Source organism: Lolium perenne, chromosome 2 (assembly GCF_019359855.2).
Source record: "Lolium perenne isolate Kyuss_39 chromosome 2, Kyuss_2.0, whole genome shotgun sequence".
Classification (NCBI taxonomy): Eukaryota; Viridiplantae; Streptophyta; class Magnoliopsida; order Poales; family Poaceae; genus Lolium; species Lolium perenne.
Genome location: NC_067245.2, coordinates 103882677 through 103899890, shown reverse-complemented (window position 1 = coordinate 103899890; position 17214 = coordinate 103882677). Strand labels below are relative to the sequence as shown.

Sequence of the window (17214 nt, the reverse complement as noted above, 5' to 3'; positions counted from 1 at the left end):
ATATCATCTAGATTCCAAGTAGTGTATCGTACATATACTTTGCTGACTTATCTGAAATTACAATAGCATCCCCATCCATATGTTAAAATGATGCCCAAATATTAGTGCAGGTTCAAACTCACCACTCACCACTCACCGCGGCCTCGTCTATACATTCCTAACTAAACTAATAGCAAGTCCTCACCAATGGAATTATGCGAAGTTCTTGGTAGGTCTCAACTATAGGCAAGGTTGTATTTATAAAAGTACTAATTCTCAATGTAGACCTTCTCATGAACTCCTTTCTCTATATTGGTCCCATAAGCATAATTCTGGTTTTAACATGCAGAATATTATCTTTTAGCAAGTGAAATCGATATGTTGCCATCCCTCCTTCCCCTGCTCGTTGCCTCTTGTTTTGCGCCCCGACAGAGGAGACTGGGGAGCAAGATTTCCATGTATTATTTTCTGAGCATCAAGCAAACTCTGGCATCATGGAGACGTCCTCGATCATCTCTATGAACTGGTCGCTCAAAGAGTACATGTGTACTCCATTTTTGAAACGAATAACAAAATTATTAGAAGATCCAGATAACCTCCCAATGAAAAAACTGAACATACTGGAGAAAGAATAAAACTACCGAGTTTTTATAGTAGTATCAAATTTGCACAATTACAAACCATTTAGTTAGTCAAAAACTTGGATTGCTTGATTTTGTATGGAGCCTTCATTTGCATCCAACATAAATGAGCAGTGAGGATGGACAAGAAAAATAGCCTCCAAAACGTCTATATATGAGTTCAATGTACCCTTAACCCAAAATTGACATACACAAGGAGTCTTGAAGCGTGGCATGAATCAATTCGTCTATAGCTTGTACATCCAGCAGCGGAAGACATGTCACATGGAAGAAGAGCACGGACATCCGGGAGCATGCCATTCTTGTTTGTGAACGGCGCAGTGATGCTGCTCGCCGTGGTGGTCAACAACTGCAAGGGCTTCCTGTGTCCATGACTACTTTGGCAACGACTGCAATAACAAATGGGATTCTTAGAGGCAATACACGTACATGATTATGAAAGCCACCAAAATATACTTTATAAATGTTCAAGCAAAATAATTCTTGTAGTGATAGAAGCAGGTAATTGGATTGATGTTGTGTACCTGGATCATATTATACATGTAGGATTTTTTTATCCAGTGAAACAAATTTTCATACATGCATGTGTTCTTTCTCTACTGCCTGCACACTCAACAGGATCAGGGAAACAATTTTTAGAAAAAAATACATGGAGAATGAGAGGAAAATTACCGGGGAAGCAGCAGGTTGTGCAGGTGGCCAACATCAGGCCAGGAACATCTCCGGCGGCAGCAACTCATGGACGTGGTCGACTGGAGAGCACCAGCACACGGCAGGCGACCGGCAGCTTTCCCTCCACGCCTCCCAATCGAAACTCTTGAGCCGCTACTGTCGAAAGTAGGGAAACGGCAGTAAACAATTAAGATTACCCACAAAAACACTTAGATCACCCTCCGATTGTTCACATCTTTTGTAAGAAAAATAAAATTTCTCAACATGTCCTAGTGGTGGATCTAGTAGATGTCATTCCCCATCAACATACCAATGTGGACTATCACACTCACTACGATGTGCTACATGAAACCGTTAAAGTTCAACTACTTTAATCCTGACATACAATACACAACCTAGACTCTTCCTATATGCAGATCTTAAGAGAAAACAAAACTTATTATGCTGAATGTCTCGCACACAGGAAATCACGGCTTCAAACGGCAGTGGGGAAAATAACTTTATAGTTAATTAGCTTTTCACCAGTACAAACAGACTTTTTACAGAAGTAAAAAAAATAAAAAATAAGAACACATCATAAACAGAATCTGTTCACCAAGATTAAGAACGCATGATGCACACCAATTAGTACATGCAAGGAGGCTAATCTCCGTAAAGTACTATAGCAGAACATAAGTTGCTAGTAACAATGATATGTCCCCATCAGGATGCAAACATGTACCACATCCATCTAATTTAATATGTATCATCTTCCACGGAGTAATTTAGCTAGTGTTACCAAGCAAACATCACACGTGAAAGCAATCAACCAGAACAGTTTATAACCACTAAAAGAAATGCCAAAAAAAATCCTTCACCTTTTTGGCCACAACCTTGATCTTGTAGATGGCCTCGTCGTTACCGTCATCCGCCTCGCCATTGTACTCCAGGTTGCTTCAGTAGTTCACTGCTTCTCCTTCCGAATGATGGACTTCTCTGTCTTCAATACATGAAACAAAGAGGGAAAATCATATTTACAGCAAACAAAGGACAAACAAGCATCACAACAAAAGGATAAGTGCAGGATAGCAGCTCACTACATTGTCATTTCTGGTATCGCAGCCATGGAAAGAACACTTTCAAACACAAGTTCAACAATTCTGTATCGAACAAATGATAGTAAATGTATAGTACATGCGGTAGAGCAGTTGACACTTTCATTTAAAACAATATTTCTTTAATCATAGTATAAAAGTAGGGAAATGCATGAGAAAGCATATAAAAAGATAGAAACAGGCAAGACAAAGCACCCAGCTGTGCACGAATTAACCAAATCATATTAGTACCCAAAGCACGGCTGAACTGTACACGAGTTTTTATACTGAAGGTGTACTTGCTGCCCCAATATGAACAGAGTTGTGCATTATTTCGTTGAGCTATACATGTACAACTTAAACCAAATACAGAGAATTGATCTTGCTCAGATTATCTGTATTTTCCAAATAAGGGCGTCATCCGGTACAATACAACTGTACAAATTTATGACTAAGGACAACTCATAATCTGCAAGAACCGTCCCAACATATCAATATAAGAATATCGAAGTTAGTTCATGCAAACCTAGCTAGCATGTTATTGGAACAAATGTGCACATGCCAAAAATTCTGCTAGTACCTAGTAGGTCAGCCATTTGAATCTACATACTTATGAATTCAGTGTAGTAGAAAATTACAAACTATATAAACCTAGACTATAATGCCTCAACTGATTATTGAAATTTCGAAGGTCCTAGTTTTCTTGAGCTTCTTAATTAAAACATGATAGACTGAAAGGGATCATCTCAAGCAGCTAAACAAACGGCACTATCTGGAAAACTGTCTGCGCTTAAGCTCTCCAGTAAGGAAAATGCATACAAAAAACAAGAAATCGCAATTCATAAGCATTTGAATATTAAGTGCAATAAGTGCACCTCACCACTATAAATGGTCCAAACACCAGCACCTAAGTTTTATTTAATCAGTAACATAGGCCTAGCTAAGACAATGAAAGACTAAAGAAGCAAACAACAATATATAACAAAAGAAGACCATACCTTTGGAGAGCTTAAAACCAGAGCCAACCATACCAAGAAAATTAAAAACAGAGCCAACTGGGCTAAAGCATTATCTGCCTTGCTGTTGTGGAGAAACGATCTGGTCATGGTGGCGTGCTTTGAGCCATCATCGTCATCACCTCTGCATATCCTTCGCACACAACAACCCGCTGGTGGCCGCCAAACAAACCCATCGATGCGTCATGCAAAGATGGAGAAGAGGGCACATTGAGAACACACAAATTGACTGAAAATGCAGGAACAATGTGACGGTACAAAGAACAAAACAGTCAATATAGAGTTCCAGCAAAAGAAAAAAGAAGAGAAGACATGAGAAGGTAACAGACTTCTGTGCGAGAGGACTTTTATTCAAATTGATGCCAAGATTTCAGTCATGACACAAAAAAGGGTAAATCGGCAGTGTTTGTGTATCTTTGGGTGTTACCTGCTCTCCAAGTACTGCCCCCTGAGACACGCAGTTCAGTATGCCATGTTTTGTGATTCTAGTCTATCAAATTGATGTACATCTCATTCTCTAGAAACAAGATAGCAGGCGCCCTGGCAGCGCTCCGGGTGGCCTCTGCTTGTCGCCTTTACACCTGCAATAGTGATTCTGCCAGCATGAGCATTCATGTTGTAACCTTTCGGCTAAAGGTATACTTCGTAGATAACCCAAGAAACATTCTTTCAATTGTTACAGGTTCAGGTATAGACTCCAAAGGCCGCAACCATCCATGCCTATGAAGTACGAACTAATAATAGTATTCTGGTTACAAGTTGAGACTATATGATAAAATTAAAATGACAGCTCATCATATTAAAGCTCCGCAAAAGTAACATTAGAGATGGGTTAAAACAATTGGGATAATCTGAAACTACCTTCCAGAACAATTCTCTGTTGCCTCCATCCTAGCATCCATCTACCCCTGCTTCCCTCATCAGCTAGTGTTTTGAGAAGCTCAATGACAGACTCTAAAGTATTATAACAACAGCCATATTGAACAGCTAGCCCAACAACATAGGCAAGAAACAATAAAAATCTGGAAATAATATATTGGCAATTTGGTGTTGGCTCGAGCATACTGAAGACTGACATTTAGTTCGCTACTCAATTATCATTGTTGTTTAAGTAAAAGTTTAGACAAATCTCGGGCACAACATAAAGTCACCCAAGAGCATAACAATATAGTCATGTTAAGGTTCGCTTATCAAACTTCATTCACATGCGGGAGGCATTATTTCCTGGGCATTGCACGTATATGGCAATTGCATGCGAGTGTTAAGCACACAATCTGCAAAACTAATTCTCTTCAGACCATATAGCTACGAGCCTGCAACATTCCCCATGACCAACCACCAAGCTTCTTGTTTCACCTACAGAAAACATCATGGAAAGGCTTAATGCAAATTCATTTATCCAGTCTTTCGTACCTAATACTAACTCTCTAGGCTATATTTGTACCTGGTGCTTTGGGCCACGATGGCCAACAGCTTGCAGCAAATTCTGCTACCTAGAGAGGCTGTGAATTCAATTCTTTTTATTTATTTATTCCATCTGCAAAAGGCATGAAAGATCACAAACTTATAGAAAGAATGTGAGTTTATCTGTTACAGGGATGCATGTTTTTCAGCATAGAGGAAATGAATGTCAATCAGCTTTTGCCGCTCGTGTTCTACCGAATCTACACAAATTTACCCGAATGGAGGTACAAAGTAGCAAATAAAAACCAACATGTATCAGCCTTCATCAGGAGGCACCTCTTTACACCTAAGTGAGTGATGCCTGAAGCCTTTCGCTTGGAAGAGTTGATCACCAATCATACATTACAGTACAATTCAACAAAGAGTTGATCGCCAAATGATGAACTGAAAGATAAACAAGGAATGCCAAATTAGACACAAGTCTGCATCGAATCATAGTCATACGCATAGAAAGGCTCTTTGAGACATGTTGCATAAGTGATAAACTTTAGCACGCCCGTCGTCCTTGGCGCCAACCAAATTTTCTCCTCTTGGTTTTGCATATCTAGAATTTTTTTGGCCTCGTCTGTTTTTCTCCTATTGGGCTATAATCTGTTTATGCCACTTTAATTCATGTATTTGAAATCCACACTCATCAACTTTAAAAATCCATTGTTTTCCAGTTGTGAGTTGTCCATCTGCAGAAGAATTAAACAACGGGTCAAAATTTAGTACTCCATACAAGGAACCGTCGAACAAAATTTAGTACAAGCTTAGCAACCGTCTAACAAAATTTAGTACTATGCAAGCAATCGTGTAGCAGAATTCCAGTTGTGAGTTGTCCATCACGCAAGCAATCATGTAGCAAAATTTAGTCAATTTTTTGTATATGTAAGAGCAGCAGCCAGCAATCATCTAGCAAATACATCTAATAACAACAGCAGCTAGGTTCTCACGGAACCTGCTTCTGTTTCAAATTCTGACGTTAATTCAGTGCTTACTTCATATAAAGTTTCAATTGCCATACCTGGTGTTTGGTTATCCTTCAACGAGTGGTTATCATTTAGCACTTAGCTGACTATAGTCTTAGAACTGAAAACTTCACTCTATGCAACATTTGCACAAGTACGCTTTTTGTTGGTGCAAATTTTATGGAATCTGACATCACAGCTCAATAAGTTCTCCCATGTCTGATATCTCATGCAAAAAAAACTCACGGCATGTTTTAAAATTCAGAGTACTAACTTCTGTAAATATAGATTGTAGGAGACATCAACTGAATGGGTCTGGGGGTGGGGCTTGAGTTGCTGGCATCTCCAACTGAACTTGAGATCTAGAGGAGAAGAGAGGCTTGGTGAAGTATGTTACCGAGCGGGGAGGTCACGAAGAAAATGAAGATCAAGTGGGGAAGGTCAGATCCGGGCCTCCATGCCTAGATCGAAGACTCCATCCTACTGTGCTTCCCCTTGATCTGGGGAGGGCGTTGGACCTCCATGACCCTCGAGATGTGCGGTGGAGGAAAGGAACGGTGACGGCTGGATCCGTGCGGTGGGGAGCGGATCCCTGTGGTGGAGGAGGTGGCGGCCGGATCCGGCGGCATTGTGAGGAGGCCTCGGAGGAGGTGTGTGGGGCACCGGGTGCGGGGGAGAGGGGCATCACTGAGGTGGAGGGAGAGGAGGGCGTCTGTGTGCGAGGGAGAGACAGGATGGTGGGGCAGCCGTGCGCGAGTGGGTCCAGAGCGAGGGGCGCGGTTGACGTATCGGAGGACGACGAAATGTTTGACGTATTGGGGATGGCAGAATAAGGAACCACTTTAATCTTTTTAAGTAGTAGAGATACTATTTTGGCTAAACTTGCTATGTGTCTTGTCCGATCACGTATCAAGTTAACCTAAGGAAGTTAAGTGGATATGAACACCCCAAGGGATGATCCTAGAAGCGCAATACTTTTAACGGGGTGTTTCCCTGACACTTCCCATTTCAAATCACCACAGTCCACATCCTCCTCCAAACCCTCTCAATAAGTAATGGAAATAAGATATCTCTGTTTCTCCAGCTGTAATATGTGAATTCTAGGTTTCGACACAGGGGACAAAGAATCAAGAAAAAGCCTAACGAGATGTAAAGAACAAATATAAACTAGCCGTCAACAAAATATTTCTTGGAATTAACATGCATATATACATGTAGATATGCTATGAACAACATGAAAGCAAATAGGATCTCCTGATGAAACAGTTCATGCACGCGCAACTGCTTTGCATTACTCACCAGAGAGATAAATTGCAGGTCTAATAGAGTTTTAAGCAGCAAACTAATAACCTGAACAGCATCATTCCTGATTCTTGGCAAGATCACACATATGCAATGATGGAGACGGAAAGTAAAACTAATTTCCAACTCCTCAGAAATGTAGGATAAAATAAGCGACGTCTAGGATACCATTGCTGCACATTACTGAACTACGGAGCTGAGAACATGGTGATCAACTCTTTCACGACCGAGGGTCAGGTTGTAATGAACAGCACAAGGGATATGATACTCCCCATTTTTAAATCACCACATCCTCCTCCAGACCCTCTTAAGAAGCAATGTCAATAAGATATCTCAGTTTTCTTCAGCTGTGGTATGTAAATTCTGGGTTTTGACATGGGAGGTTACCCTAAATGAAGCAGCGTCTTGAACACTAGGGACTACCCTATATCAGGAGTTTCTATCTGTGAACACAGCATTTCTTGGAATTAAGATGCATACATGTAGATATGCCATGAACAACATGAAATAAATATGATCTCCTGATGAAACAGTTGAGGCACAGGTGCTTTGCATTACTCATGAGACAGATAAATTGCAGGTCTAATAGTAGAGTTTAAACCAGCAAACTGTAACATGAAGAGTATCGTTCCTGATTCTTGGCAAGATTGCGCATATGCAATGATGGCGACGGAAAGTAAAAGTAATGTCTGATGACTCCTTGGAGATTTAGTATAGATAATTAGATATATAGTAGTCATATACTCATATATATACCATGAGGATAGCACCATGGTGCTGCACACTAGTTTGGAACTGACATGGTGATGAGCTCTTTGAGGAGCGAGGGGCAGGTTGTGGTAAGATGGTGGAAGCCATCGCTGTCCATGGCTGCCCTGAGATTCCCTGGAGAGGTGAGAAAATGGACGCACGCACTCTTGAGCCCAGCGCAGCTGTGCATCTGAGCTAATGCCAGGATGTTGGCCACGGTGTTGACATGGATGTACTTGCACAGCCTGTCTTCACAAACCAGCTTCATCCTCTCCATGGCGTACTTGTCAGCCGCGACAAGCAGGTGCTGGCACATGACATCTTCCTCTTCCTTTTCCATCTCCGGCAACGAGTCGGTGTACACGAAACAGAGCAAGGCCTTGAAGACCTGCGCCTCCATATCGTGTACGCGGACGACCGAGCCGAGTCCGTTGGCGGTGTTGCCCTCCTTCATCGAGCCGAAGAGCTCCGCGCTGAAGACCGGCGACCGGGCCGCGAGCACGCAGCGGTGCGCGGCGAAGGTCTCGCCGCCGGCCTCGAACACCACGTCGGCGCCCCTTTCGGCGAGGAGGAGGCCGGCGAGGTGGCGGCTCAGGTCGGGCGGGGGCACCTTGACGAACTCGGGAATTTCTTTTTTGTCGGCGCTCCCCTTGCCCTCGACGCGGACCCTGTCGATGACGACGACGTCGCACCTGATCGTGAAGGAATCGTTCTTGAGAAACTTGGAATTCTCCAAGGCGCCGAGCTGCACGAACTTTGGGTAGCCCAGAGCACCCTGGCTGGCGAAGCTGTACGAAGGTGTTGCGGGCGGCGGTGGCTTGACCTTGTTGTGGTTGTTGTTGAGGAAGAAGAGCGCGCGCTTCTTGCTGGGCTCGAAACCAAATCGGAACTGCGCCGTGACATTGTTGGTGACGTTGTCGTGGAGGACGAGGTAGACGGAGATGTGGCCCGCGCTGTCCTCGCGGTCGCCGTTGGGGTAGTAGTCGATCCTCCAGAGATGGCCCCCGACGGTGAAAGGGCAGGAGCTGAGGCGATGACCGACGGGGAGGGCCGTGAGGCTTGAGTAGCCGTGGATCTTGAGGTGGTGGTACCCGCTCGCCGTCTCGGCGATGATCGCGGAGGCGGAGGCCGTGGCGGCGGGCGACATGGCGGGCCTAGCCTTGCGGCGAGGGAAGGGAGGGAGCTCCGGCGAGGCCTGATTGGTAGTGGCCGTGTAGGGTTTTAGCGCAGAGCTGCAGGCTGGAATGGGGAATTGGGAGATCGACGAGGCCAAATACGGAAAGGCAGAAGGGAGACGAAGCCGAGGGTACTCGCTTATTGCGAGCAGCAGTCCGTCAGGGTCGCCTGCGTGCGTGCTAGGCTGGGCCGGCCCATTCATATTTCTCCTTTTCCTTTTCGTTTTTATTTTTAGTCTTCACTATTTTTCTGCTTCTATTTCATTCTCTGATTTTTTAAGATAAATACATGACCACATATATATATATATATATATATATATATTTAGCACATGAAGATATTTAGATGAGCATATTTTTTTATTTTATTCTTTCTTGGTAAATATATGGACACTTTTATGAGAATCATGGAATTTTTTTTGAAACATGTGAATTGTTATGAGACTCTTGAACACTTATTTTTGGGAACTTGACAACATTTTTTTTTCAAAATATTAACATATTTTTATAATAAAAACAACAGAATTTTTGTGTGTAATAATTCAAGATTTTTTTGTTGTATGTGAAGATATTTTTGTTTTTGCAATGATTTTTTTACATACAATGATTTTTTTTTAAAAGTTACATGACAATATTTTTGATACATGCAAACATATTGTGGAATGTGTGATTATTTATTGAACTCTTTTCCAACACATGAGTGATGGGATATGCCCTTGGGGGCCCATCACCAAGCTCACTCGCTCAAGAGACAAAGTCCAGGAAGAGTTCACTCGGCCGACTTGCCCAGGATCCATGGCGTCAGTTGCCTTGGAGAGTAGGTTAGGGCCCATCCGGCCTATTAGCTTGTGCCAATCCCGATGCTTATCCTTGTAAAACGGTAACCAAGGGTGCGCATATAAACCCTCGGGCAAAACCCTAGAAGGGATCCAATTTTGCCGTCATTGTAACACCCTACCTCGCAATCGCCCTCATCCGACTCGCCGAGCACCCCCACTATAAACCTCAAGATCAATAGAAACTAGCAGGACATAGGCCTATTACTCTCCAAAGGGGCTGAACCTGGGTAAAATCATGCTCTCGCGCAATCTGGCTCCGCAGAGGACTTCATCCTCCTTGCCTCGTACCAACGAAGTGCTACACCCTGTAGCATTTATCGTGATTAAAACCACGACAATGAGCATTTTCATAGTTACCAAATTGATTATTTATTTTGTAATTCCTTCATATTTCGCATAATAAGCGGCACATAGGGGCTTCTTCCATATCTTGGGCAAAGTTCCAGATATTTATTTTTGATGGGACTTGGACTATTATGTGAACCTATTATCACGGAGTCACCATTCTAGCATCCAACCAACCCTCTCCCTCCTCTGAGACACCACATGTACTTGTGCATGGGGTCGTCCCTATGTAGGCCCGGATTCCCCCCCCCCCTTCAATCCCTTACCCCTGCAATGATGCACCATCTCCCTACACAAAAGGTTAGCGCTGTGGCCACAACACACCGACCGTAGTCGCTGCTAGTCAGAACCAAAGCCACATGGGCCTGTTGGCACCCCTCCCCCATCCAGAACGCACCACATGAGCAATGCCTCATCATCGATGTCCTTAATAGTGTAGTGGGATCTCACAAGTTTTCTCATATGTTGACGAGGCCAGTGAGGAGAGGTGGTGGGGGTGGGAAGTGGCTAGGTCACACAACCTATGCCTCCACGGAGCACCGTGCTACACTAAAGCTTAGCGCTGATGCCACCACACATCACTTGTAGTCGCTGCTTAATTAGTCATAACCAAAGGTGCACAGACATGCTATCACCCCCACGGCACACCATATAGGAGAAATGCCTTGTCGTTGCCATCCTCGGTTGCGCAGTGGGATCTCATGAGATTTCTCATGTGTCGATGAGGCCAGAGATGTGAAGGACATGGTGTGGGCACTCGCTATATTGGTTTGCTCCAGAGGCGACACGGGTTAGAGGTAGTGCTTTAAAGCCTTTTGTTTTACCCAATATGATTTTTTCATAGCGCTTTGCGAGCAACATTTTATAGTGTGGTTTGCGAGCAAGATTTTCGAAGCAGACAATGAGAGGGTGACACGTTTTTTTAGTTGATACATCACCAGGTGAATCTGGAGCATCGAATTTAGAGGACGGAGGGTTGTGCTGAAGAGGTAGATGCAGACAATCGTAGAATTGATGTTATTTGGGTATAAGCACACTTTATGAACAACTTTATGGTCTTATAAAATGCCCCTACGTTATTTTCTAGGTCTGAAATTTGGCCAAGAAAATTGGGTTATATGCCAAAAAGAATACTATTATGAACTTTTTTTAAAATATGAATCCAATGATCGATATCAAATTTTCACATGTAACACTTATTTGGTTGGCAAAATTGAGGACCTAGAAGTACATGGACCTTGCATATTTTGTGGCAGGAAGGTATGCTTTTGCACGTACTCACTTGGGAAAGTATCAGAAAACAACAGTGAACAGCTATCAATAATTAATTATTTAACCAGCAACTAATGTACACATACTTCGACGAGTCCGACTTTGAATTAACAAGGCCCTCAACAAGCTAGGTCATGGAATTGAGCAATAATTCACAAAATACATACTCATGAAGCAGGGGATAAAATCCCATAAGAGCAGGGTTTGAAACATAATAACAAGCTAGGTCACACAGTGCAGTTTCCAAACGATTACTAGCCATCTTTCTTTTTCCTCCTGAGAAAGAAAAAATATCGTCGGTGCATCACATCCATGATTCTTCGTTCCTTTTTTAGGCCTTGATGCAGTCGTCACCCTTTTCGCAATCGGTCGGTAACTAACGACGGCGAGACGTTTCACTTCAAGGTTGTTAAGATGTCTGTATTGCTCGCCTTCCACAAGCTACTCTTATGCACATTTCTACTAAGTTACAACTGACACTTTTATTTTCACTTGCATGCAATGCATGTATGGCAATATCCAGCTGCATCTCCGGTTATAACATTTGGATTGAGATATCCCAACCTACCTAATATATGTTAAGCTGTGTTCGGCAATACCCTTACAAATTACTGATTAGCTCTTGGTTATTTACATCTTGAGTCGCTCTCAGCTCTGGCTCTGTGATCGGCCTCCAGTAAACTGCGGTTTAAATAATTAACTCGCCTAACCAAGCTGAAGGGAAGAGTGTAATCAGAACAGCTAATTTTAGCTGGCTGGCGAGGTGTAAGGATTATTTTGCACATCCTCACCCTCCTCTAGCTGCCTATGGCAGGATGTTTCTTGCAGCTTCATCGTTGGAACCTCAAGTACATTAGTAGAAAACAAGGCTTATGTTTGGAGCTGTCCGGAGCTTTAGCACCGGTTAGGTTACGAACTCAGACTAAAGGGTGTACTAGCACCGGTTCGAGCGGCCAGGACGTCGTAGGAAACCCGCAGGCCTTTAGCACCGGTTCGTAAGGGTTGACGCCCATTTTTTCCTCTCATGCCTACCCCCACGTAGAAAATACGTCAAAAAAATGATAAAAAGTTCAACTTTGGAAATCCTTTGACATGCATGTACCTCACGTAACCAAATTTTAGGAAAAATTTGAATTTTGATACCCTTTTTGCAAAAAAAGTTGTCCGGAAATGTTACATCCGTAAAACTATCTACGCACAAAATCCTGCTTCTCAAAATTCGAAAGGGAATATGAAAGCAGAAAGATTTTAGATTTTGTAAAGAAAAAGTAAAATGATTTTTTTAATTTTAGAATTCCTTTTTTTGATTATTTCAGTTTTTTATTATTTCGAATGTTTCACGTTATTTTGGAATTTTTCAAAATTGTAAGTGTTTTTGAATTTTTTTTATTGTTTTTTGAAATATTTCTAGTTTTTAATTAATAATTGAATTATGCATAAAGATTATTTGAAATTCATTGTTGCTTATTATTAATTAATCATTGTTGCTTATTATTAATTAATCATTGTTGCTTATTTTTAAATTATTTGGAATTCAAAAAATAAAATCATATGTTATGAAAGTATATGGGTTAATACAATTCGTAGCATACTATTAGGAGTTGCGAGTGCAGTCTTCGAAGTGTGTAGGGAATAAATGGAGAAGTTAAGCGTGCTAAGGGCAGAGCAGTGTGAGGATGGGTGATCGATTGAGAACTTTGCCATGAGTATGTTCTTTGACATGAGAATATGGGTGATTAGAGATTAGAGAGGAAAGTGTCAAACAATTCAAATATCCGAAAATAGAGAAATTAAAAAATTCCGGAAAAAAATCAATTTTTAAAATTTTGTTTCCAAAATTTATAGTGGAAATTCTACCAGACCTTTAGCACCGGTTCGGGGCTCAAACCGGTGCTAAAGGGTCCTCCAGGCGCAGCACATGACCCGGACCCCCGTGAAACCCCTTTAGCACCGGTTCGCCACACAACCGATGCTAATTAAAGGGGGGAGGCTTTAGTCCCGATTCCTTTGCACCGGTTGGGCAACCGGTGCAAATGGGACTTACAAACTGGTGCTAATGCCCTGGTTTCTACTAGTGTAGGCTCTAGGAGGAAAACTCATCAATTAGTTGTTCGGGGTTTTTCATTTTTGGTTTCAATTACCTCAAGTAGGCTATAGGAGGAAAAATCATCAACCCAGGAAAATGTCGTGTTGATGCTCTTTTTTTTTAAATGGAGGATAATGCTAGAGCCCTATATCGGTTGATGCACACATCTAAATATTTATTATTATTTAAAAGGAGGATAATCCTTGACCTCTTGGTCCTAGTCCACCGCCACTAAAGCCGACATCAGATCATGAGTAGGCCACACCTCATATATCGCTGCGCCGCTATCATTACCCACTGCATCGAGAAGGATCCAGCGCAACGCGGCCTCAGCCCTTTCCCTAGCATGTAGCCGCCAGACATGCTCATTACATAGAAAGATCGGTTAGGGCCAACACCCACTTCTTACAAGAGGTTTGCATGGTGCCACCGTTGATGCGAGAGGAGTGGGAGTGGAGGTGGAGGTCCGAAGCAACGGCTAAGGTTTGCGCCACTAACACCCCCTGTAATCTATGCGGTGGTGATGGTAGTAGTCATGGTGATGCTAGCTCAGACCCTTTACCCTAAATCTTATTTTAATGTAGTACTGAAACATTGTAATACCCCAACTTTTGTAACCTTATTTTAGAAGAGTTTAATGATGCGAAAATGAGGGCCACCATTTTGTGTGTGTTAACCTCATGAGATAGTGTGTTAATGCATGTTTGTCTTGACTATTGGGTAATCATGTCTGTTTGAATTTTTTTTATCTGCATGTCAGTTTGAGTTGATTGTTGAACAAGATTGTAAACCAATGCAAGCCTTGTGCCCCTGTGATCATGTCAATAAAAACACTACTATCTATTTGCAAAAACTATTATCTTTGAAACCTCTCTTAATTCAACTGATTTTGGCTTTCCCCCCAAAAAACTATAGGGCCAAGATTTATTTTGGAAAAGGGATTTAAACTAAGTATCTATAAAATCTATATGGATCTATAAGTTGGTATGATCCCACTATTTTGCAAAACTATCATTTTACAAAACATTTATAACTAGATTTCAAACTCCTCTTAAAGGCTTTAAGAAAAAGAGAGGCTCCTATCTCAGCTATTTCCTATAAAACCTACAAAAGCTTTACTTCCTTACTTAAAGCCCTTGTTAATACTTTACCCTGGCATGATCAACTTTGAACACTTGTTCGGCAGTTGCTTCTTGAAATGTTGGATAGCTGTTGGTATTGACTTGATTGACTCTATATGATGAGTTGACTTTAAGTGACTCTGTTTGACTGTGATTGAGTTGTTTGTGTAACTATGATCTACAAGTGGACATATGGTCCCAATCTACTGAAACCAAACTCTTTATATTATAGTAAGTGGGGACATGTTTACAAAAGTGTTTTTTTGTCTACTCCTACAAATAAAAATTTCCTCTAAATGTTTTACCCTTTGTAATCCCCAAAAGTCTATCTCTTATGAAAGGCGTATTAATTTTCAAAGCACAAGGTCAAATACCAGAAATGAGGCCACTCTATGTGTGCACTATTTTATTTCAGAAATGACTTTATAAAAGTATTTTCATAAACGTTTTCCTTCTTTTAAAAAACACCAGAAATTGGAAAATATCTTTTTGCTGTTATTCTTGTCTTCAGAAATTATGGGGATATTACCCAAGATTTATATATGCCATTGTAACATCTTTAATTCAAAAACCCACTTGGCTATAATCAACTTTTCAATGCACAACGACAAAAACAAGATCTGGTCTATTTATTTGTGTGATCAACTCAGCCTCCAAATCTATTTGAAGATTCCATATCCACCCTCTATCTTTTTGATCATCTCTATGATCATCTTACCAACATCACCCTCTGAGTTAGAATCACTTTCTTTGAAATGATTCTAAAGTGATTCTGACCCCTATCTTTGTTGACAATGTTTGACTAGAAGCATGTGTGCTCTCTTGTATGTATGTGTTGGATTGCTGTTTTCTTGTGATAAGATAATCATGTGTGCTCTTTTGTAAGTTGTTCAGCCTCCACGTCTAGGTTATCGTTTGAAATACTCCCTCCAATCGTTCAAATACTAAAACCACAACACTTACTATGAATTACAAGAAATAATTTTTTGTCCATGTATATTCTCGAACATTGCAATATGTGTATGTCGTATGCATGTATATATGTTCGCATGGACATATATTTATGCACAAGGAATTCTAATATATGGAAATAAATTATATCGGATTACATATAGTCATATGCATTAAGTTAACAAAGTGGAATATATATCCCCCCCCCCCCTCCATGAAAAAGTCTACAAAGTAGTAGCTAGTTACCATAATCATCTCTCTTCATTTAATGATATGTTATGCCATTAAAATGTCTAATTGACAATGCATCTAGTTATTACATGTTACTACCTTAGTTGCTCACATTGTGAGTAGTCTACTACTAGTAGTTGTTAAAATATATAGGATAACTCTTTCCAACAGTTCAGATTTTTGAAAAACTTGGTTAGTGCATCAATCTAATATGGTATCAGAGCCACAAGGTCTCGGGGTCAAATCCTACCCAACGCACTACTTAATTTACTCCAAATACTTGCGACCTGTGATTACCCATGTCTAGTGTCTTCCCGCTTGTCCAGCCTAAACGTGAGGGGGAATGTTAAAATATATAGCCTAGCCCTTTCCAATAGTTCGTACTTTTGGAAAACTTGGTTAGTACATCAATCCAATAGTAGTCATATTACTAACTTACACGCGATTAAATATGCATTATTTTATGTTCTTTATATGCTCCCTTGAAATAAATATATTTTAAATTGTGGTAGTAAAAGAGATGAGATATCCCTCAGTCAATAATTACCCTTCATTCCGGGTTTAGATGAAGTCAAATTTGGTAACTTTAACTAAACATTTAGAAAGAAAATCAATACCCAAAATATGTAAAAAATATTGTTAGAATTATCATAAAATATATTTTCAGATTACATGTATCCACTACCATAAATATTGATGTATTTTTCTATATGCTTAGTCAAACTTTACAAAGTTTAACTTTGATCAAACCTAGAATGCAGGGTAATTCCGGACAGAGGGTGCAATTAGCATGAGAATATACTTTTAATCTGCCCCGCTTAATTCCTAAATTGGATATCTTCTCGGCACAAAATAGGACTGGTTCCCCTGCTACTACCCTATGCACGTGTGCATGATCTGAAAGATTTTCTTTCTTGTAAACTTAAAGACAAAAGGTGTAATTACTAGCTACAAGTTTGTGCAAAGTATATGTTGGAGATTGCTTGAGAGATTTTATTTTGCAGATGGCATGATTATCCTCTCTGAGATAGACAAAAGGCGTTATATTGTGCAAGCATGCAAGTGTGCAGTGTTTGTTGAAGAAACTTGTCTACTTCTGCATAAATTGACAAAGCTGAATACTTGTCTTGCACTACAAAGAGTGAAACGTATGGGCTTGTGCATGCCTGCAAGCTATAGTAACTGACAAACTTGTTCGTTCACATGAGAATTAAGATTGGCAATACTGCAAGAAAAGGGTGTGCAGAAGGATCTGGTTAATTAAATGGATTAATTATCTTTGCTAAGACATGTACCGTTATTTGTACCGCGTGGAATCATCTTTGGGATGAAACAATGAACATACCT

At 41.0% G+C, this 17214-nt stretch overlaps 1 protein-coding gene and 1 long non-coding RNA gene across 5 annotated transcripts; both read right to left on the bottom strand.

Annotated features, from left to right (window-relative positions):
* Nucleotides 1–643: 643 nt before the first annotated feature.
* On the bottom strand, nucleotides 644–6558 carry LOC127333771 (uncharacterized). 4 transcript variants are annotated; one of them, XR_007871499.2, is made up of 9 exons: nucleotides 6193–6558; nucleotides 5096–5522; nucleotides 4826–4918; nucleotides 3809–4737; nucleotides 3397–3533; nucleotides 2150–2271; nucleotides 1293–1448; nucleotides 1145–1223; nucleotides 644–1009 (listed from the first exon to the last, which is right to left on the bottom strand). It is a non-coding gene; the product is annotated as an uncharacterized lncRNA (long non-coding RNA). The 4 variants fall into 4 exon arrangements; XR_007871500.2 differs by having other exon boundaries at nucleotides 5122–5522; XR_007871498.1 differs by having other exon boundaries at nucleotides 4826–5522.
* A 1064-nt stretch (nucleotides 6559–7622) lies between these two features.
* Nucleotides 7623–9123, bottom strand: LOC127333770 (BTB/POZ and MATH domain-containing protein 1-like). The gene has a single exon (XM_051360210.2). It carries the CDS (start codon nucleotides 8992–8994, stop codon nucleotides 7882–7884), a length of 1113 nt encoding a protein of 370 aa, XP_051216170.1. The 5' UTR covers nucleotides 8995–9123; the 3' UTR covers nucleotides 7623–7881.
* Between the last annotated feature and the right edge of the window lie 8091 nt (nucleotides 9124–17214).

What these genes read in the sequence shown, in the direction of transcription:
- LOC127333770 (XM_051360210.2), bottom strand. Translation starts at nt 8,994, where the DNA reads ATGTCGCCCGCCGCCACGGCCTCCGCCTCCGCGATCATCGCCGAGACG.